General features: G+C 46.1%; 1 protein-coding gene across 2 annotated transcripts in view; it reads right to left on the bottom strand.

Moving 5' to 3' along the window:
- The window catches only part of LOC124119271 (carboxypeptidase D-like), an 88,577-nt gene that overhangs the window by 60,967 nt on the left and 5,389 nt on the right, over nt 1–22,221 (bottom strand). For both annotated transcript variants that reach the window (XM_048396101.1, XM_048396102.1), the window contains exons 3-8: nt 14,626–14,795; nt 12,011–12,094; nt 7,917–8,200; nt 7,366–7,557; nt 1,461–1,747; nt 1,205–1,304 (exon numbers count right to left, since the gene is read on the bottom strand). In XM_048396101.1, the coding sequence (XP_048252058.1) occupies nt 1,205–1,304; nt 1,461–1,747; nt 7,366–7,557; nt 7,917–8,200; nt 12,011–12,094; nt 14,626–14,795 (1,117 nt within the window). The remainder of the gene's footprint in view (nt 1–1,204; nt 1,305–1,460; nt 1,748–7,365; nt 7,558–7,916; nt 8,201–12,010; nt 12,095–14,625; nt 14,796–22,221) is intronic.

The following is a 22,221-nucleotide window of genomic DNA, read 5'->3' as shown; positions in this document are numbered from 1 at the left end:
TCCTGGTCACATCCCTCCTAAAACACAACATCCTGGTCACATCCCATCCTATACACAACATCCTGGTCTCATCCCATCCTATACACAACATCCTGGTCACATCCCATCCTATACACAACATCCTGGTCACATCCCACCTGATACATAACATCCTGGTCACATCCCATCCTATACACAACATTCTGGTCACATCCCATCCTATACACAACATCCTGGTCACATCCCATCCTATACACAACATTCTGGTCACATCCCACCCAATACATAACATCCTGGTCACATCCCACCCGATACATAACATCCTGGTCACATCCCACCTGATACATAACATCCTGGTCACATCCCATCCTATACACAACATCCTGGTCACATCCAACCCAATACACAACATCCTGGTCACATCCAACCCGATACACAACATTCTGGTCACATCCCACCCGATACACAACATCATGGTCACATCCCACCCGATACACAACATCCTGTCACATCTATCCCGATACACAACATCCTGGTCACATCCCTACCGATACACAACATCCTGTCACATCTTTCCCGATACACAACATCCTGGTCAGATCCCACCCGATACAACACATCCAGTGGAGTATGGACCAGGCAATCCAGCGATTGACATCATGAACATCGATCTACACATTTGAACGATAACATGCATGTACCAAGTCAGCCAATCTGACCAACTGATCCCTTTAGTCGCCTATTAAGACAAGCATAGGATGCTGAAAACCAATTCTAATCTGCAGAGGTCGACTGACACTCAACTATATACTGACCTGATCTCTCACATACAAGTTTATTAAGAATCTTTGAATTTCATTGGTCACATGAGGAAACAATAAATTTCAATGCTGATGTAACTGAAAACTGACCCAAAAAGGTTTGGTCAAATCACGTGACTGACACTGACCTCAAATATTGACCCACCGAATGATCATTATTGATCTGTCATGTCATGACTTATGTGAGTGGCAATGCAAGGTTCGTAGATCTCTCTGAAGATCTTGAGTGAATTGTTATAGTAATAAAAAGCAGAATGCATAAAGTTGAAATAAAGCACTTGGCAAGTTCATTATGTAAAATATAGACCCGCGGACCTGGCTGCTTCGATGGTGTTAATATTGACCTGATCTCTGTCAGACACATAAGTATATTGAGCTGATCTCGGACAGATACATTCACATACCTGCCACACTGTACCATGTAGCGCCGTTGGTGATTCCATCCTTGAAGTACTCGTCACTGATAGAGGGGCATGGGTGTCCAAAGTGCATCTTAGAGTGAGCCTGGCGACAAACAGCAGTCTCAGCAACAAGCTGTGCAGCAAGTACTGCCTTAGACTTAGTTTGATTGAGAAAACTTATTTATAGATAAATATGAATTAGGCAAAATTCTCTTCTGAAGCTGTTTTTGAAAGATTTGAAATAAAACTAGTTACTCACAAAGGAGTAGGCTTCAGCCAGCAGTATGAAGGTTTTATCATCTGGACACCGGCTATACACCGCATGAGCATTTGGGGCGAAATCATCAAAGGGGTAGTTGGCCACAAGCGATCCACCATGGAGGTTGGCGGACAGGACAAAGGGGATGGACTGGACCCAGCTCATTACAGCTCTTGTCTCTGGTTCCTGTTCTGCATTGGTATACAATGTCTTGTACTGGTCAGGGAAGTTCCTGTTCAGATCCATGTTGTGACTGTTAGGTCGGCCTCGAACTCCCTGTACATCACCTGCAGATGGAAGTATTGACAGACAAGCTCATATTACTTGCACAGTACTAAATCCTGTGAAGAATGTGAACAAGTTAAAAAAACAGACTGTTCTTACACTTCAAAGTTGTGTTTTGATAACAGTCAAATAGTCAAAACACATACATGGCAGCAGTAAAGCCCCTACATGATGTCAGTAAAGCCCATACATGATGCCAGAATAGCCCCAACATGATGCCAGAATAGCCCTCACATGATGCCAGTAAAGCCCCTACATGATGCCAGTAAAGCCCCAACATGATGCCAGTAAAGCCCCAACATGATGCCAGTAAAGCCCCTACATGATGCCAGTAAAGCCCCAACATGATGCCAGTAAAGCCCCTACATGATGCCAGTAAAGCCCCAACATGATGCCAGTAAAGCCCCTACATGATGCCAGTAAAGCCCCAACATGATGCCAGTAAAGCCCCTACATGATGCCAGTAAAGCCCCAACATGATGCCAGTAAAGCCCCAACATGATGCCAGTAAAGCCCCCACATGATGCAAGTAAAGCCCCAACATGATGCCAGTAAAGCCCCCACATGATGCTAGTAAAGCCCCAACATGATGGCAGTAAAGCCCCAACATGATGGCAGTAAAGCCCCCACATGATGCCAGTAAAGCCCCTACATGATGCCAGTAAAGCCCCTACATGATGCCAGTAAAGCCCCTACATGATGCCAGTAAAGCCCCAACATGATGCCAGTAAAGCCCCAACATGATGCCAGTAAAGCCCCTACATGATGCCAGTAAAGCCAAAACATGATGCCAGTAAAGCCCCTACATGATGCCAGTAAAGCCCCAACATGATGCCAGTAAAGCCCCTACATGATGCCAGTAAAGCCCCAACATGATGCCAGTAAAGCCCCTACATGATGCCAGTAAAGCCCCAACATGATGCCAGTAAAGCCCCAACATGATGCCAGTAAAGCCCCCACATGATGCAAGTAAAGCCCCAACATGATGCCAGTAAAGCCCCCACATGATGCTAGTAAAGCCCCAACATGATGGCAGTAAAGCCCCAACATGATGGCAGTAAAGCCCCCACATGATGCCAGTAAAGCCCCTACATGATGCCAGTAAAGCCCCTACATGATGCCAGTAAAGCCCCTACATGATGCCAGTAAAGCCCCAACATGATGCCAGTAAAGCCCCAACATGATGCCAGTAAAGCCCCTACATGATGCCAGTAAAGCCCCAACATGATGCCAGTAAAGCCCCTACATGATGCCAGTAAAGCCCCAACATGATGCCAGTAAAGCCCCTACATGATGCCAGTAAAGCCCCAACATGATGCCAGTAAAGCCCCTACATGATGCCAGTAAAGCCCCAACATGATGCCAGTAAAGCCCCAACATGATGCCAGTAAAGCCCCCACATGATGCAAGTAAAGCCCCAACATGATGCCAGTAAAGCCCCCACATGATGCTAGTAAAGCCCCAACATGATGGCAGTAAAGCCCCAACATGATGGCAGTAAAGCCCCCACATGATGCCAGTAAAGCCCCTACATGATGCCAGTAAAGCCCCTACATGATGCCAGTAAAGCCCCTACATGATGCCAGTAAAGCCCCTACATGATGGCAGTAAAGCCCCTACATGATGCCAGTAAAGCCCCAACATGATGCCAGTAAAGCCCCCACATGATGCCAGAATAGCCCCCACATAATGCCAGAATAGCCCCTACATGATGCCAGTAAAGCCCCAACATGATGCCAGTAAAGCCCCCACATGATGCTAGTAAAGCCCCTACATGATGCCAGTAAAGCCCCTACATGATGCCAGTAAAGCCCCAACATGATGCCAGTAAAGCCCCAACATGATGCCAGTAAAGCCCCTACATGATGCCAGTAAAGCCCCAACATGATGCCAGTAAAGCCCCCACATGATGCAAGTAAAGCCCCAACATGATGCCAGTAAAGCCCCCACATGATGCTAGTAAAGCCCCAACATGATGGCAGTAAAGCCCCAACATGATGGCAGTAAAGCCCCCACATGATGCCAGTAAAGCCCCTACATGATGCCAGTAAAGCCCCTACATGATGCCAGTAAAGCCCCTACATGATGCCAGTAAAGCCCCAACATGATGCCAGTAAAGCCCCAACATGATGCCAGTAAAGCCCCTACATGATGCCAGTAAAGCCAAAACATGATGCCAGTAAAGCCCCTACATGATGCCAGTAAAGCCCCAACATGATGCCAGTAAAGCCCCTACATGATGCCAGTAAAGCCCCAACATGATGCCAGTAAAGCCCCTACATGATGCCAGTAAAGCCCCAACATGATGCCAGTAAAGCCCCAACATGATGCCAGTAAAGCCCCCACATGATGCAAGTAAAGCCCCAACATGATGCCAGTAAAGCCCCCACATGATGCTAGTAAAGCCCCAACATGATGGCAGTAAAGCCCCAACATGATGGCAGTAAAGCCCCCACATGATGCCAGTAAAGCCCCTACATGATGCCAGTAAAGCCCCTACATGATGCCAGTAAAGCCCCTACATGATGCCAGTAAAGCCCCAACATGATGCCAGTAAAGCCCCAACATGATGCCAGTAAAGCCCCTACATGATGCCAGTAAAGCCCCAACATGATGCCAGTAAAGCCCCTACATGATGCCAGTAAAGCCCCTACATGATGCCAGTAAAGCCCCTACATGATGCCAGTAAAGCCCCAACATGATGCCAGTAAAGCCCCTACATGATGCCAGTAAAGCCCCAACATGATGCCAGTAAAGCCCCAACATGATGCCAGTAAAGCCCCCACATGATGCAAGTAAAGCCCCCACATGATGCCAGAATAGCCCCCACATAATGCCAGAATAGCCCCTACATGATGCCAGTAAAGCCCCAACATGATGCCAGTAAAGCCCCCACATGATGCTAGTAAAGCCCCTACATGATGCCAGTAAAGCCCCTACATGATGCCAGTAAAGCCCCAACATGATGCCAGTAAAGCCCCAACATGATGCCAGTAAAGCCCCTACATGATGCCAGTAAAGCCCCAACATGATGCCAGTAAAGCCCCTACATGATGCCAGTAAAGCCCCAACATGATGCCAGTAAAGCCCCCACATGATGCAAGTAAAGCCCCCACATGATGCCAGTAAAGCCCCACATGATGCCAGAATAGCCCCAACATGATGCCAGTAAAGCCCCTACATGATGCCAGTAAAGCCCTAACATGATGCCAGAATAGCCCCAACATGATGCCAGTAAAGCCCATACATGATGCCAGTAAAGCCCTAACATGATGCCAGAATAGCCCCAACATGATGCCAGTAAAGCCCTAACATGATGCCAGAATAGCCCCCACATGATGCCAGTAAAGCCCATACATGATGCCAGTAAAGCCCTAACATGATGCCAGAATAGCCCCAACATGATGCCAGTAAAGCCCTAACATGATGCCAGAATAGCCCCCACATGATGCCAGTAAAGCCCATACATGATGCCAGTAAAGCCCCTACATGATGCCAGTAAAGCCCCTACATGATGCCAGTAAAGCCCCAACATGATGCCAGTAAAGCCCCAACATGATGCCAGTAAAGCCCCAACATGATGCCAGTAAAGCCCCCACATGATGCCAGTAAAGCCGCCACATGATGCCAGTAAAGCCCCCACATGATGCCAGAATAGCCCCCACATAATGACAGAATAGCCCCTACATGATGCCAGTAAAGCCCCCACATGATGCCAAAATAGCCCCCACATGATGCCAGTAAAGCCCTAACATGATGCCAAGAATAGCCCCTACATGATGCCAGTAAAGCCAAAACATGATGCCAGTAAAGCCCCAACATGATGCCAGTAAAGCCCCAACATGATGCCAGTAAAGCCCCAACATGATGCCAGTAAAGCCCCAACATGATGCCAGTAAAGCCCCAACATGATGGCAGTAAAGCCCCAACATGATGCAAGTAAAGCCCCTACTTGATGCCAGTAAAGCCCCCACAAGATGGCAGTAAAGCCCCAACATGATGTCAGTAAAGCCCCAACATGATGCCAGTAAAGCCCCTACATGATGCCAGTAAAGCCCCAACATGATGCCAGTAAAGCCCCTACATGATGCCAGTAAAGCCCCTACATGATGCCAGAAAAGCCCCTACATGATGCCAGTAAAGCCCCTACATGATGCCAGTAAAGCCCCTACATGATGCCAGTAAAGCCCCAACATGATGCCAGTAAAGCCCTCACATGATGCCAGTAAAGCCCATACATGATGCCAGAAAAGCCCCAACATGATGCCAGTAAAGCCCCAACATGATGCCAGTAAAGCCCCTACATGATGCCAGTAAAGCCCCTACATGATGCCAGTAAAGCCCCAACATGATGGCAGAAAAGCCCCCATATGATGCCAGTAAAGCCCCTACATGATGCCAGTAAAACCCCTACATGACGACAGTAAAACCCCTACATGACGACAGTAAAATCCCCTACATGATGACAGCAAAGCCTCAATATGACAGTAGTAAAGACACTAAATGACGGCAGTAAAAACCCACATGACAGCAGTAAAACCTCTACATGACGACAGTAAAACCCCTACATGATGCCAGTAAAACCCCTACATGATGGCAGTAACTGCTCTACATGACAACAGTAAAGCCCCCACATGACGGCAGTAAACCCCTACATGACGACAGTCAAGCCCCTACATGACGGCAGTAGCTGTACAACATGGTGGCAGTAACTGCTCTACATGACAGCACTAGCTGTACAACATGACGGCAGTAAAGCCCCTACTTGACGGCAGTAACTGCTCTACATGACGGCAGTAGCTGTACAACATGATGGCAGTAACTGCTCTACATGATGGCAGTAGCTGTACAACATGACGGCAGTAACTGCTCTACATGACAGCTGTAGCTGTACAACATGACGTAAGTAAAGCCCCTACATGACGGCAGTAAAGCCCCTACATTACGACAGTAACTGCTCTACATAACAGCAGTAGCTGTACAACATGACGGCAGTAACTGCTCTACATGACGGCAGTAGCTGTACAACATGACGGCAGTAAAGCCCCTACATGACGGCAGTAGCTGTACAACATGACGGCAGTAACTGCTCTACATGACAGCAGTAGCTGTACAACATGACGGCAGTAACTGCTCTACATGACAGCACAAGCTGTACAACATGATGGCAGTAACTGCTCTACATGATGGCAGTAGCTGTACAACATGACGGCAGTAAAGCCCCTACATGACGGCAGTAGCTGTACAACATGACGGCAGTAACTGCTCTACATGACAGCAGTAGCTGTACAACATGACGGCAGTAACTGCTCTACATGACAGCACAAGCTGTACAACATGACGGCAGTAACTGTTCTACATGATGGCAGTAGCTGTACAACATGACGGCAGTAACTGCTCTACATGACGACAGTAGCTGTACAACATGCGGCTGTAAAGCCCCTACATGACGGCAGTAGCTGTACAACATGACGGCAGTAACTGCTCTACATGACAGCAGTAGCTGTACAACATGACGGCAGTAACTGCTCTACATGACGGCAGTAGCTGTACAACATGACGGCAGTAACTGCTCTACATGACGGAAGTAGCTGTACAACATCTGGTTGGATTGGCTCACCTTCAACAGCTTTCTCATAGCCGTCCGGGTTCATTGTTGGCATGATATGTATCCGGGTCAGGTCAACCATCAAGGTGATGAATTCATTGTTACCATAGTTACTGCACAGTAGTTCCAGTAGCTGCAGTAGCAGTTCCCGACCAACCACCTCGTTACCATGCATGTTACCGATGTACTTGAACTCTGGTTCTCCTGCACAACACAAAGTGTAAAAGGCCTTACAAGAAACAGTTCCTCATGTAAAGCATCAATAAAGTACAGATGGACGTCTTATTCTTTTTAGGTGGCATAATGTCCAAATAAGCTGATATGGCATCCATGCTGTACTTCGTCACTGAAACCTGGGCCAGTTGGAATACAGGTCCTTTTTCATTTTCTATGGCAATCATGCAAGTCAGGAAATAACAACAGCATTATTTTCATATTGAGCACAAGGTGGAAGACTAGTCTTCTAGTTCTGAGGCAGCCTGATTTCACATGTGCACAACATGTAAACCAACTATGCAAGAGTGTTTTAGTCTGTCAGTGACTTCCTGTCTGCTCTGCCTCACCTGGTTCGTGCCTGCCTGGGTTGTCACTGACTTCCATCACCCACAAGTCCCGGTTCTGGGCTGACTTCCCCACTGAATACAGGTGGGTGATGTTTGGATATTTCTCAGCCAGGTTATACAGGAAAGTAGTGAGTGCCTCATAATGGTGGTGGACAAACTCTTGCGGCTCCCTGAAGGTCATCTTCTCCCTGTGCTCGGCGTCATGGAAGCGTCTCACAAAGTCATTCAGTTTGTCTAGGGGATCCTCTGTTGGCGGAGTGGATGCAGGGCTGGTGGGCATGACCCTGAAGTAAATAGTCTCATCAGTTTCAGTCTGGACTGAGTCTTATCAAGGATGGAAACAAGTCCATTATACTAATCAAGTCGATTCAACAATTGTCTGTTCATTCAAAGCAGACAATGAATACATCATAATAATAATTCTTCATTATAATTGCACTGGCCTATATCAACACTTCAAGGCACATTAAAAAAGGTCAAGTTTAACCCAAGATATTCATATGAAAATACAGCAAATCTAGCCTTCAGTTCCACATCAGATGATTAAGAGAAATCAGTGAGGGCAGAGTGGTGTTTCCTGCTGCAGCCAGCAACATGATCCTGTAACTACTCCAGCTGGAACACAACAGTTGTTGTATCAGGGATGATCTATGCTATACAGGTCACAGGCCACACTGTCACACATTGTAAACACACTCGTCAGTCAGCCCTGGTTCAGCATGGTTTGGGGTGGGTGAGGGGAATGATTTGAGAAGGTTGTTCTGATGTGCCACTAGGTGGGGGATGGGTTGAGAAAGTTTTGCTGATGTGCCACTAGGTGGGTAATGGGTTGAGAAGGTTGTCCTGATGTGCCACAAGGTGGGGCATTATTTTAGAAGGTTGTCCTGATGTGCCACTAGATGGGGCATGATTTGATAAGGTTGTCCTGATGTGCCACTAGGTGGGGGATGGGTTGAGAAGGTTATCCTGATGTGCCACTAGTTGGGGGATGGGTTGAGAAGGTTTTGCTGATGTGCCACAAGGTTGGGGATGGGTTGAGAAGGTTGTCCTGATGTGCCACAAGGTGGGGCATGACTTGAGAAGGTTTTGCTGATGTGCGACAAGGTGGGGGATGGGTTGAGAAGGTTTTGCTGATGTGCCACTAGGTGGGGGATGGGTTGAGAAGGTTTTGCTGATGTGCCACTAGGTGGGGGATGGGTTGAGAAGGTTTTGCTGATGTGCGACAAGGTGGGGGATGGGTTGAGAAGGTTTTGCTGATGTGCCACTAGGTGGGGGATGGGTTGAGAAGGTTTTCCTGATGTGCTACTAGGTGGGGCATGACTTGAGAAGGTTTTGCTGATGTGCCACTAGGTGGGGGATGGGTTGAGAAGGTTTTGCTGGGTGCCACTAGTTGGGGGATGGGTTGAGGTTTTGCTGATGCGCCACAAGGTTGGGGATGGGTTGAGACGGTTGTCATGATGTGCCACTAGGTGGGGGATGGGTTGAGAAGGTTGTTCTGATGTGCCACTAGGTGGGGGATGGGTTGAGAAGGTTTTCCTGATGTGCCACTAGGTGGGGCATGACTTGAGAAGGTTTTGCTGATGTGTCACTAGGTTGTGGATGGGTTGAGAAGGTTTTGCTGATGTGCCACTAGTTGGGGGATGGGTTGAGAAGGTTGTCCTGATGTGTCACTAGGTTGTGGATGGGTTGAGAAGGTTGTTCTGATGTGCCACTAGGTGGGGGATGGGTTGAGAAGGTTGTTCTGATGTGCCACTAGGTGGGGGATGGGTTGAGAAGGTTGTCCTGATGTGCCACTAGGTGGGGGATGGGTTGAGAAGGTTGTTCTGATGTGCCACTAGGTGGGGGATGGGTTGAGAAGGTTGTCCTGATGTGCCACTAGGTGGGGGATGGGTTGAGAAGGTTGTTCTGATGTGCCACTGGGTGGGGGATGGGTTGAGAAGGTTGTTCTGATGAGGCACTAGGTGGGGGTCGGGTTGAGAAGGTTTTGCTGATGTGCCACAAGGTGGGGGATGGGTTGAGAAGGTTGTCCTGATGTGCCACTAGGTGGGGCATGACTTGAGAAGGTTTTGCTGATGTGCCACTAGTTGGGGGATGGGTTGAGAAGGTTTTGTTGATGTGCCACAAGGTTGGGGATGGGTTGAGAAGGTTGTTCTGATGTGCCACTAGGTGGGGGATGGGTTGAGAAGGTTGTCCTGATGTGCCACTAGGTGGGGGATGGGTTGAGAAGGTTGTTCTGATGTGCCACTGGGTGGGGGATGGGTTGAGAAGGTTGTTCTGATGAGGCACTAGGTGGGGGTCGGGTTGAGAAGGTTTTGCTGATGTGCCACAAGGTGGGGGATGGGTTGAGAAGGTTGTCCTGATGTGCCACTAGGTGGGGCATGACTTGAGAAGGTTTTGCTGATGTGCCACTAGTTGGGGGATGGGTTGAGAAGGTTTTGTTGATGTGCCACAAGGTTGGGGATGGGTTGAGAAGGTTTTCCTGATGTGCCACTAGGTGGGGCATGACTTGAGAAGGTTTTGCTGATGTGTCACTAGGTTGTGGATCGGTTGAGAAGGTTTTGCTGATGTGCCACTAGTTGGGGGATGGGTTGAGAAGGTTTTGCTGATGTGTCACTAGGTTGTGGATGGGTTGAGAAGGTTGTTCTGATGTGCCACTAGGTGGGGGATGGGTTGAGAAGGTTGTCCTGATGTGCCACTAGGTGGGGGATGGGTTGAGAAGGTTGTCCTGATGTGCCACTAGGTGGGGCATGACTTGAGAAGATTTGCTGATGTGCCACAAGGTGGGGGATGGGTTGAGAAGGTTTTGCTGATGTGCCACTAGGTGGGGGATGGGTTGAGGTTTTGCTGATGTGCCACAAGGTGGGGGATGGGTTGAGAAGGTTTTGCTGATATGCCACTAGGTGGGGGTCGGGTTGAGAAGGTTTTGCTGATATGCCACCAGGTGGGGGATGAGTTGAGAAGGTTTTGCTGATATGCCACTAGGTGGGGGATGGGTTGAGAAGGTTTTGCTGATGTGCCACTAGGTGGGGGATGGGTTGAGAAGGTTGTCCTGATGTGCCACTAGGTGGGGGATGGGTTGAGAAGGTTGTTCTGATGTGCCACTGGGTGGGGGATGGGTTGAGAAGGTTGTTCTGATGAGGCACTAGGTGGGGGTCGGGTTGAGAAGGTTTTGCTGATGTGCCACACGGTGGGGGATGGGTTGAGAAGGTTGTCCTGATGTGCCACTAGGTGGGTCATGACTTGAGAAGGTTTTGCTGATGTGCCACTAGTTGGGGGATGGGTTGAGAAGGTTTTGTTGATGTGCCACAAGGTTGGGGATGGGTTGAGAAGGTTTTCCTGATGTGCCACTAGGTGGGGCATGACTTGAGAAGGTTTTGCTGATGTGTCACTAGGTTGTGGATGGGTTGAGAAGGTTTTGCTGATGTGCCACTAGTTGGGGGATGGGTTGAGAAGGTTTTGCTGATGTGTCACTAGGTTGTGGATGGGTTGAGAAGGTTGTTCTGATGTGCCACTAGGTGGGGGATGGGTTGAGAAGGTTGTCCTGATGTGCCACTAGGTGGGGGATGGGTTGAGAAGGTTGTCCTGATGTGCCACTAGGTGGGGCATGACTTGAGAAGATTTGCTGATGTGCCACAAGGTGGGGGATGGGTTGAGAAGGTTTTGCTGATGTGCCACTAGGTGGGGGATGGGTTGAGGTTTTGCTGATGTGCCACCAGGTGGGGGATGAGTTGAGAAGGTTTTGCTGATATGCCACTAGGTGGGGGATGGGTTGAGAAGGTTTTGCTGATGTGCCACAAGGTGGGGCATGATTTGTGAAGGTTTTGCTGATGTGCCACTAGGTGGGGGATGGGTTGAGAAGGTTTTGCTGATGTGCCACTAGGTGGGGCATGATTTGTGAAGGTTTTGCTGATGTGCCACTAGGTGGGGGATGGGTTGAGAAGGTTTTGCTGATGTGCCACAAGGTGGGGCATGATTTGTGAAGGTATTGCTGATGTGCCACTAGGTGGGGGATGGGCTGAGAAGGTTTTGCTAATGGTCCACAAGGTAGGGGATTGGCTGAGAAGGTTGTCCTGATGGTACTTCTAGGTACTCACTTGTCTTGTGGCTTGCTCAGCAGGAAGTCCTGTATTATTCCGGGTCCTTCAGGGACAGTAACCATCAGCGTCAGCGCCTTGTACCTACACACACACACCATACATTAAACCCAATATCCACGTTTTCAAGGTTTGCTACTTATCATGAGACAGATGGTTAGAATGAAACACCAGACTTACCCATCAGTGGGTGTGTGGACAGACTTCCTCGTCAGTGGGTGTTGGACAGACTTACCTATTAGTGGGTGTGTGGACAGACTTACCTGTCAGTGGGTGTGTGGACAGACTTACCTGTCAGTGGGTGTGTGGACAGACTTACCTGTCAGTGGATGTGTGGGCAGACTTACTTGTCAGTGGATGTGTGGACAGACTTACCTGTCAGTGGGTGTGTGGGCAGACTTACCTGTTAGTGGAATCGGTGGGCAGACTTACCTGTCAGTGGATGTGTGGACAGACTTACCTGTCAGTGGATGTGTGGACAGACTTACCTATCAGTGGATGTGTGGGCAGACTTACCTGTCAGTGGATGTGTGGGCAAACTTACCTGTCAGTGGATGTGTGGGCAGACTTACCTGTCAGTGGATGTGTGGACAGACTTACCTGTCAGTGGATGTGTGGACAGACTTACCTGTCAGTGGATGTGTGGGCAGACCTACCTGTCAGTGGATGTGTGGACAGACTTACCTGTCAGTGGGTGTGTGGGCAGACTTACCTGTTAGTGGAATCGGTGGGCAGACTTACCTGTCAGTGGATGTGTGGACAGACTTACCTGTCAGTGGATGTGTGGGCAGACTTACCTGTCAGTGGATGTGTGGGCAGACTTACCTGTCAGTGGATGTGTGGGCAAACTTACCTGTCAGTGGATGTGTGGACAGACTTACTTGTCAGTGGATGTGTGGACAGACTTACTTGTCAGTGGATGTGTGGGCAGACTTACCTGTTAGTGGATGTGTGGACAGACTTACTTGTCAGTGGATGTGTGGGCAAACTTACCTGTCAGTGGATGTGTGGACAGACTTACTTGTCAGTGGATGTGTGGACAGACTTACTTGTCAGTGGATGTGTGGGCAGACTTACCTGTTAGTGGATGTGTGGGCAGACTTACCTGTCAGTGGATGTGTGGGCAGACTTACCTGTCAGTGGGTTTGTGGACAGACTTACCTGTTAGTGGATGTGTGGGCAAACTTACCTGTTAGTGGATGTGTGGGCAGACTTACCTGTCAGTGGATGTGTGGGCAGACTTACCTGTCAGTGGGTTTGTGGACAGACTTACCTGTCAGTGGATGTGTGGGCAAACTTACCTGTTAGTGGATGTGTGGACAGACTTACCTGTCAATGGATGTGTGGGCAAACTTACCTGTCAGTGGATGTGTGGGCAGACTTACCTGTCAATGGATGTGTGGGCAAACTTACCTGTCAGTGGATGTGTGGACAGACTTACCTGTTAGTGGATGTGTGGGCAGACTTACCTGTCAGTGGATGTGTGGGCAGACTTACCTGTCAGTGGATGTGTGGACAGACTTACCTATTAGTGGGTGTGTGGACAGACTTACCTGTCAGTGGGTGTGTGGACAGACTTACCTGTCAGTGGGTGTGTGGACAGACTTACCTGTCAGTGGATGTGTGGGCAGACCTACCTGTCAGTGGATGTGTGGACAGACTTACCTGTCAGTGGATGTGTGGACAGACTTACTTGTCAGTGGATGTGTGGGCAGACTTACCTGTCAATGGGTGTGTGGGCAGACTTACCTGTCAGTGGATGTGTGGACAGACTTACCTGTCAGTGGATGTGTGGGCAGACTTACCTGTCAGTGGATGTGTGGACAGACTTACCTGTCAGTGGATGTGTGGACAGACTTACCTATCAGTGGGTGTGTGGACAGACACCTGTCAGTGGGTGTGTGGACAGACTTACCTGTCAGTGGATGTGTGGACAGACTTACCTATCAGTGGGTGTGTGGACAGACTTACCTGTCAGTGGATGTGTGGACAGACTTACCTGTCAGTGGATGTGTGGACAGACTTACCTGTCAGTGGATGTGTGGACAGACTTACCTGTCAGTGGATGTGTGGACAGACTTACCTGACAGTGGATGTGTGGACAGACTTACCTGTCAGTGGATGTGTGGACAGACTTACCTGACAGTGGGTGTGTGGACAGACTTACCTATCAGTGGATGTGTGGGCAGACTTACCTGACAGTGGATGTGTGGACAGACTTACCTGTCAGTGGATGTGTGGGCAGACTTACTCGTCAGTGGGTGTGTGGACAGACTTACCTGTCAGTGGATGTGTGGACAGACTTACCTGTCAGTGGGTGTGTGGACAGACTTACTCGTCAGTGGGTGTGTGGACAGACTTACCTGACAGTGGATGTGTGGACAGACTTACCTGTCAGTGGATGTGTGGACAGACTTACCTGTCAGTGGATGTGTGGACAGACTTACCTATCAGTGGATGTGTGGACAGACTTACCTGACAGTGGATGTGTGGACAGACTTACCTATCAGTGGATGTGTGGACAGACTTACCTGTCAGTGGATGTGTGGGCAGACTTACTCGTCAGTGGGTGTGTGGACAGACTTACTCGTCAGTGGGTTTGTGGACAGACTTACCCATCAGCATGCACAGTGACAGTATGGTTGCCAGGAGTCAGCAGTCTCCAGTACGCCCCGGCATCCACCGATGTGATGTTGTGCTTGATGCCCTCTACCATCACCACCGCACCTTTGATGCCGGCACCTGTTTCACTGTCCTTCACAAAGCCATGGATGCCGATGTGGACCTGAAACAGTCATGATTTAGTTACATATTGTCCAACAGATTCCACCTTCATCCAACTGTATGGGTATCATGTATCACTCGACAGTTGATCCAGCATGCTGCATCAACCTAAAACAAATAACATTACATTCAAATTTACTGTTGGAATTACTGTTATAATGCAGAAAAAGACATTGATACAAAACTTAATACTTAAGCATGTTGTAGGAATTTCAAGCTGAGTGGCCTCAAAGCAACTTGAAATGCTATATACAGTCAACAACTATGACGCCCTCAAAGTGTATTGATCATCAGGCCTCCACTTTAAGTTGCTAATAGTCATTTTGATTCTGACAAATGGGACCTGTGTTTCAGAAAAAGAATATATTTAACATTGTTTATAAAGTCATATGCATTTGTTGATGCATACAAAAGGTTCAGTTCTGTCTAATTGTCCTGAGGAATATATCCAAGAGATCGAAGATGCTGATGAGGCCTGGATCCATGTTATTGTGTACTTTCCATCTCCATGTGTATGAACGTAGCAGACGTAGCAGCAACTATTGACAGTCTTTTTATGACCATATGGACGGGCTCGGACGGGGAGGGTGCTCTAGAACTTTGGGTCTGCTCAAAATTTTATCCCGTCCATCCTGTTCTGCAATTGGTCAGATTGACAACGTACTTAAAACGAGAAAGATGTATTACGAAGGGAATTGCCGTACTTCGAACGTACTAGGGACATGTTACGACGTGGTGCAGTCCGACGTAAATTTCAGTACGTGTGCACCCTGACCGGGTCGACTTCTCTTTGGGGGCATGATGTGTACAGCTCAGAGCCCTGAACTTGAATGAAGACTGGCGACAACGCGCTCGGTATCCATAGGAGTCGGGCCAGGACGGGCCAGGACGCTAATACACACGCACTTTGGACAAGATGAGGACGTACTGCGAACGAGTTGGTCGGGTTAAGAATTAGTTAGAACTGGCTTGGACATATTGTGAACGAGGTAGAACGAGGTAGAACGAGGTTGAACTGGTTAAGAATGGGTTAAGAACGGCTATGGACGTGCTCGAACGGCTTCGAAGCGTTATCAGTATGAGGTGAGCGAGCATTTTTACACGATCTGAACTGGATACAAACGGTCTGCAGTCTCGCCAAGAACGAGATAAGAATGAAATAGACGTATTGAGGACTGCTTAGGAACGAGTAGCATCGTATTTTACGCCAAACTACCCGTTCTACCGTGATCACAGCCCATTCTAGTATTTTTTTTAGAACGGGGTAGAACGGGATAGAACTACTTTGGTGTGATGGTAGCATTAGATATGAACAATGGTGTGTACCCCTGTACTGTGCATAATTTAAAATGGTGTGATTAGTCAGAATTTTGAAGACCTAGGGAAGCAGAAAGCAAAAGACAAAAAAAAAACCACGTTGTACCATATATCATAGTATAAGGTGACACCTCTCTACAAGCCTTCAAAATCGATGCTAATTTTCTATACCCCGTCTATAAAGCGAATCAGAATACCCATGTTTGCAATTAATATGTGTTTCTCCTGTGTGCGATCACTTCACATACATAATACTTAATTTCCTTAACAGTACCTAAGATGTAAGTTCCTTCATCAAATATCCTTCCAATGAAATACAGCACCAGTGTTGTATGATAGGTAAAATGTGTTATTCTTGTTGAGGCTGATAAATAGCGGATGAATGGGTAGATGTCAAAACCTTCATTATTTTTTAGCAGTGGTTTAGGACAAATGGGCAAAATATGGATGGCCTAACAGTTGACTTGAGTTGATCCCTGTGCCACATGGGTTTGTGTGACATATGTCACTGCAGCTTGCAATGTGCACCATGAGACTTGTTACTGTGATGTGATTCCAGAACACAAGCTGTGGGATATAAACAATATGAAGCCTGGTGACTTCATAGTCAGACACACATGAATCTGGTACTAGTTGGAGGGACTTAACACATGTACACAGGGTATGTGTTTTGTAGTAAGTTTCAGTGACCAACAAATGAAGGCAGTGGATGCCTGCTCCAGAACACATCAGGCAAAAATATAAATATGAACTGGGAAGGATGTTGACATTTGTTAATAAGTTTACATGCGGTATGCGTTAATACAGTTTCACTGAAGATAATCACAGCATTAAGTACCGTTAAGTACTCAGGTAGTGACCCTGAGACTACACACACCAGGGGGCAGTTGGGCGGGCTGGGAATGTTAGTGTGCAGCTTCAACTGTGTCACAAGTTATCAACATGACCCGTCAGTCAGCCTGACCTCTCTGTGACCTCACATGCCAGGCAGCAGACACTGCTGTATTCCAACTATTTGACAGAGACCTGACTATATAATAGAGTCTGTGCCAGACAAACCAGTGACTGATGTTATGACCAATGTCCAATCCATCCACTTTGTGACGTCTTACAAGAAACAAGGGATGGAGGCAGTTTGACACTGTCTATCATGGCTGTTAGCTGGTCCACTGTGATTATGAATATGACACACTAACATTCAAGTTAAATCTAATGAAAGTAGAATCAGACATACCTATACTACAACAAATTATTAATGACACTCAATTTCAGATGTTTGGGATAATTTTCAATAAATTTCTTGTACTCCTGGGGGGAAAAAAAAGGTAGTCATAGTTAGCAGCTCTCCAGAGTGAGAAAAGGTAGTCATAGTTAGCAGCTCTCCAGAGAGAGAAAAGGTAGTCGTAGTTAGCAGCTCTCCAGAGAGAGAAAAGGTAGTCGTAGTTAGCAGCTCTTCAGAGAGAGAAAAGGTAGTCATAGTTAGCAGCTCTCCAGAGTGAGAAAAGGTAGTCATAGTTAGCAGCTCTCCAGAGAGAGAAAAGGAAGTCATAGTTAGCAGCTCTCCAGAGAGAGAAAAGGTAGTCGTAGTTAGCAGCTCTCCAGAGAGAGAAAAGGTAGTTGTAGTTAGCAGCTCTCCAGAGAGAGAAAAGGTAGTCATAGTTAGCAGCTCTCCAGAGAGAGAAAAGGTAGTCGTAGTTAGCAGCTCTCCAGAGAGAGAAAAGGTAGTTGTAGTTAGCAGCTCTCCAGAGAGAGAAAAGGTAGTCATAGTTAGCAGCTCTCCAGAGAGAGAAAAGGTAGTTGTAGTTAGCAGCTCTTCAGAGAGAGAAAAGGTAGTCATAGTTAGCAGCTCTCCAGAGAGAGAAAAGGTAGTCATAGTTAGCAGCTCTCCAGAGAGAGAAAAGGTAGTCGTAGTTAGCAGCTCTTCAGAGAGAGAAAAGGTAGTCATAGTTAGCAGCTCTCCAGAGAGAGAAAAGGTAGTCGTCGTTAGCAGCTCTCCAGAGAGAGAAAAGGTAGTCATAGTTAGCAGCTCTCCAGAGAGAGAAAAGGTAGTTGTAGTTAGCAGCTCTCCAGAGAGAGAAAAGGTAGTCATAGTTAGCAGTTCTCCAGAGAGAGAAAAGGTAGTCATAGTTAGCAGCTCTCCAGAGTGAGAAAAGGTAGTCATAGTTAGCAGCTCTCCAGAGAGAGAAAAGGTAGTCGTAGTTAGCAGCTCTTCAGAGAGAGAAAAGGTAGTTGTAGTTAGCAGCTCTCCAGAGAGAGAAAAGGTAGTCATAGTTAGCAGCTCTCCAGAGAGAGAAAAGGTAGTTGTAGTTAGCAGCTCTCATCTTATACTTTGATATGTATGAATGATATGAATGATATGGTTCGTCTTTCAAATTGTATTTCAAAATATTCAATGGTAGATATGTTTAGAAACTGCACAACCCTGATAAAAAGCCCATTCATTTTGGTACATAGTCTATATGGGGAAAGCATCCCCTAACCTTCAGGGTTACTCTGTGACATCACACATCTGCATGCATACACAGTGTACTTGATGACAGGTGTGTATGTCGTCCCGCATCTGCTACAGACACAACATAGCCTATTGATGTGAACTAAATACTCATTGCTTTTACAGAGACTACATCAGATGCACCATGTTCAACCTGGTGCACAGAGGGACGCTATCAGTCACTTTATACCTAGCTCTGAAAATCAATCTCACAATGTTGTCATTGAAAGTAGCTGTGAGATACTGCCATGCTCATTAATATTGTGATATATGGAGGATCATGCTAACACTACAACAGGTGTGTAAGATCTATTACACACAAGCATGCTGGATGTGATAATGAGAATGATTCAACAGGCAAATAACACTGCGAGTCGGGGACGATCTATTGGGCTCCATGGAATTATGGACTGTCAACTGTCTGATCAAGGAACACTTAACCATAAATATTGAGTAATGATGCTGAATTACTGTACTCACATAGTCAGGAACTACCTATAACTATCTCAAGCGGCAATCCCTTGTCAAGATACATGTAGTTATACATGTTTTTATAATATTTAGACTTGCCAAGAGGCCTGAGCTTTGTTCCACTCTGTTGAGAATACCTCCGAACTATGTCGTGCTCCGGCAACACTTAACAACACCATCCTCTATATATTTTTCAGGTGCTGCTGAGGTGTTTATTGCGAATGTAAATCTATCATCTCACACCTTCCATTATATTTATGTAAATAATTAACTCATAATAGTTATGGCTTGTTTGATAAAAAGAGTGTTTATGAAAAATATATTGCCACGTGTCCTACTCATTTAGTTATGATTATACAGATCCCTGATATTAATCGACTATAAACATAGATTTGATCTTTTCAGATGGAAGATAATCAAACGAATGCTTCATGACAAATGAAGTGGACATCGCTATGATCACCTGGATCATTCATGCCACCAGCTGCAATATTTTGAATAAAATGTAAATGCAATATTGCAATGAGTCATTAGTATTTCTTTATGTGCAGTACCTGTAAAAGTAATGCAATATAACAAGAACATCCATCATGGCCCCAGTAGCAGCAGATTTCTTGACTAAACAACAAATATAATTATTGCAGATACCTCTTAGAATTGTGTTTGAGAAGTTGGTGTGGTTATTGTCTTGTGTTGTGGGGGTGGGTGGTTGCGTCTCTGGTGGGGGTGGGTGGTTGCGTTTCGTGGGGTGGGTGGTTGTGTCTCATGTGGGTGGCTTTAACCATGGCTACTATCAATGACAAGTAGCCTCTGAAGTTTGAAAAACGTATGAAGAATTGAAATACGAGATAGAAATATGGCGACGTATCATAGGTTTGAAACCAGAGAATCAAGCATTAGCGGTGACGTTGTGGCTGGGTGGAACAGCCAGCGATAAGGCAAAGAAGATAACAGGTGATGAGTTGAACATGTATGGCTGTACTTATGACGAACTTGGATGGTGCTTTTATGACAGAAAAAAAACAAAGAGCGTGTGAAGCTTACTCAAACTTTGAAAATTTCAAGAAATTAGACACTTTGAATATGAATAACTACAATCTAGAATTTGAATATTGGTAACAAGTCACAAAAGTATGAGATGACTTTATCAGACACTGTACTTGCTTTCAAGGACTTAGACAATGCTGAATTATCAGTGAGAGATAGACAACTGGCATTTACAGCTTGTGGTGATTAGACAAGAGGTTTCGAGGAGGTTGAGACAAAACATTTACCAAAGGATTCTCCAATCACTGAGAATTCTATTGGCTGTAATAGCTCACCGTAAATCATTACCTCACTCTAAGGACATTAAAAACAGCTTTTTCACAAGGTGCACAGCTAACAAGAGATATTTGTAACCATCCAAACTAAAGAAGCTAAAGTTGAAGGTTTTCTTTGGAAATTAAAGAAATGGGTGTGTGGCTTGGCTGATGCTTCTCTTTTGGTACAACAAAGTGTTTGAGGTTATGCAGAACAGTGGGGCATCAACACATTGGTAGATCCTGCAGTTTTCTTCTGGCTGTGCAATGGTGATGTTCAAAGAGTTCTAGCAAGTCAAGTAGATGATTTCATATGGGGTAGAACAAAAGTATTTGAAAGAACTGTCATTTCAAATGTACGATCTTCATTAAATGTCTGTCGAGAAGAGGAATCTGCTTTTCGTCATGTGGGCATGAAACTAATCAGTTTAAATGAAACTATCCTTCTACATCAGCATGAGTACATTAAGAACTTACAATTAATCAAACTTGATACATCCAGAATGTCTCAAAAGGATTCTCCTTTGACTGCAGGAGAGCTTGAGAAGTACAGGTCCAAAGTTGGTCAGATTTTATGGGTAGCCAGACAAAGCAGGCCAGATACAGTGTTTCATACATGTGGTTTGGCATCTTCAATGAAAGTGACAACTGTTCAGCATGTCCTTGATACAAAGTGATTAGAAAAATTAACAGTGAAAAAGTTCCTTTGAAATTTCAATATCTTGGTGAAGAAAATTCTCTGAAACTTGTAGTTTTCAGTGATGTTTCCTTGGGGAACTTGCCTGATGGTGGAACACAGGACGTCACATTGTGGAAGCACATTGGCAGGCTAGAGATTGGCCTTGGTAGACGGAATAGACAATGCACTTTTCCTGGCAACTTTATTTTCTCAACTATCTATCAGTCAAATTAACTGTGCATCAAGTACTCATGGTGCTAGTTTGCCAATATTATGCATCGTTGATAATCGTTCATTGTGTGACGCAGTGAAGTCAAAGAAGTTTGTAGCTGATAAAAGATTATAGCTTGAAAGAGCAGTTAAAGAACTTATGGGCATGATGGGTGCAGGAGAAATAAATGAACTTCACTGGGCATCCACAGAACAACAGTGGGCAGACTGTCTAGCCAAGAAGGGTCCATCATCATTCATCACAACTACTTTTGAAGACAATTTATGAGGGCATCTGGAGCTTTAATGAAAGGGCTGACGTTTCATGAGGAAAACATGAGTGCTGTGTTCCAGAGAACTTTATCAACCAATTATGATGACAGTGTTAAGTGACTGTTAGTCATTTGAATATGAACTTTATGAAACAAGTATAATAAGTGTTCAATGACTATTGATCCCTTGAAGATGAACATTTTCTACAAATATATCTCAAAAACAAATAATCTTTTTTGGCAAATTTGTAAATGTTTCAGTGAAAATGCAGTACAGTTTAAAATGTTGCTTGTACATAAAAACAAACAACAATCAACCAAGAAACCTGAAACTAAGAGGGGAGATTGCTAACCGAGTGCATGATCTTTATTCATATGAATTCTGACCCAGGTTTTCAACATAACCAGAAATGTTTGATGTTTTGCCTGGATGTGGAGGCCATTGCTCTGCCACTACTCGACCTTTCCAGGGGTTAGAAACTAACAGTTTTTGTCCACTAGTCCTTATAATGATAATATATAGCAAAACCCTTAAAATGGGCAAATTTCTACTAGTCCTTAGGATACCTTTACCATTGGACAGTTTGGTAAGGACTATAGGACTAGTGCCAATTTCTAATGCTGCTTTCACTACTCTACCATGTCACTACTCCACCATGTCACTACTATACCCTGTCTCTACTCTA

The sequence above is a fragment of the Haliotis rufescens genome, unplaced genomic scaffold (genome assembly GCF_023055435.1).
Source record: "Haliotis rufescens isolate VD_foot unplaced genomic scaffold, xgHalRufe1.0.p SCAF_15, whole genome shotgun sequence".
NCBI classification, from domain to species: domain Eukaryota; kingdom Metazoa; phylum Mollusca; class Gastropoda; order Lepetellida; family Haliotidae; genus Haliotis; species Haliotis rufescens.
This window is presented reverse-complemented; position numbering and strand designations above follow the sequence as displayed.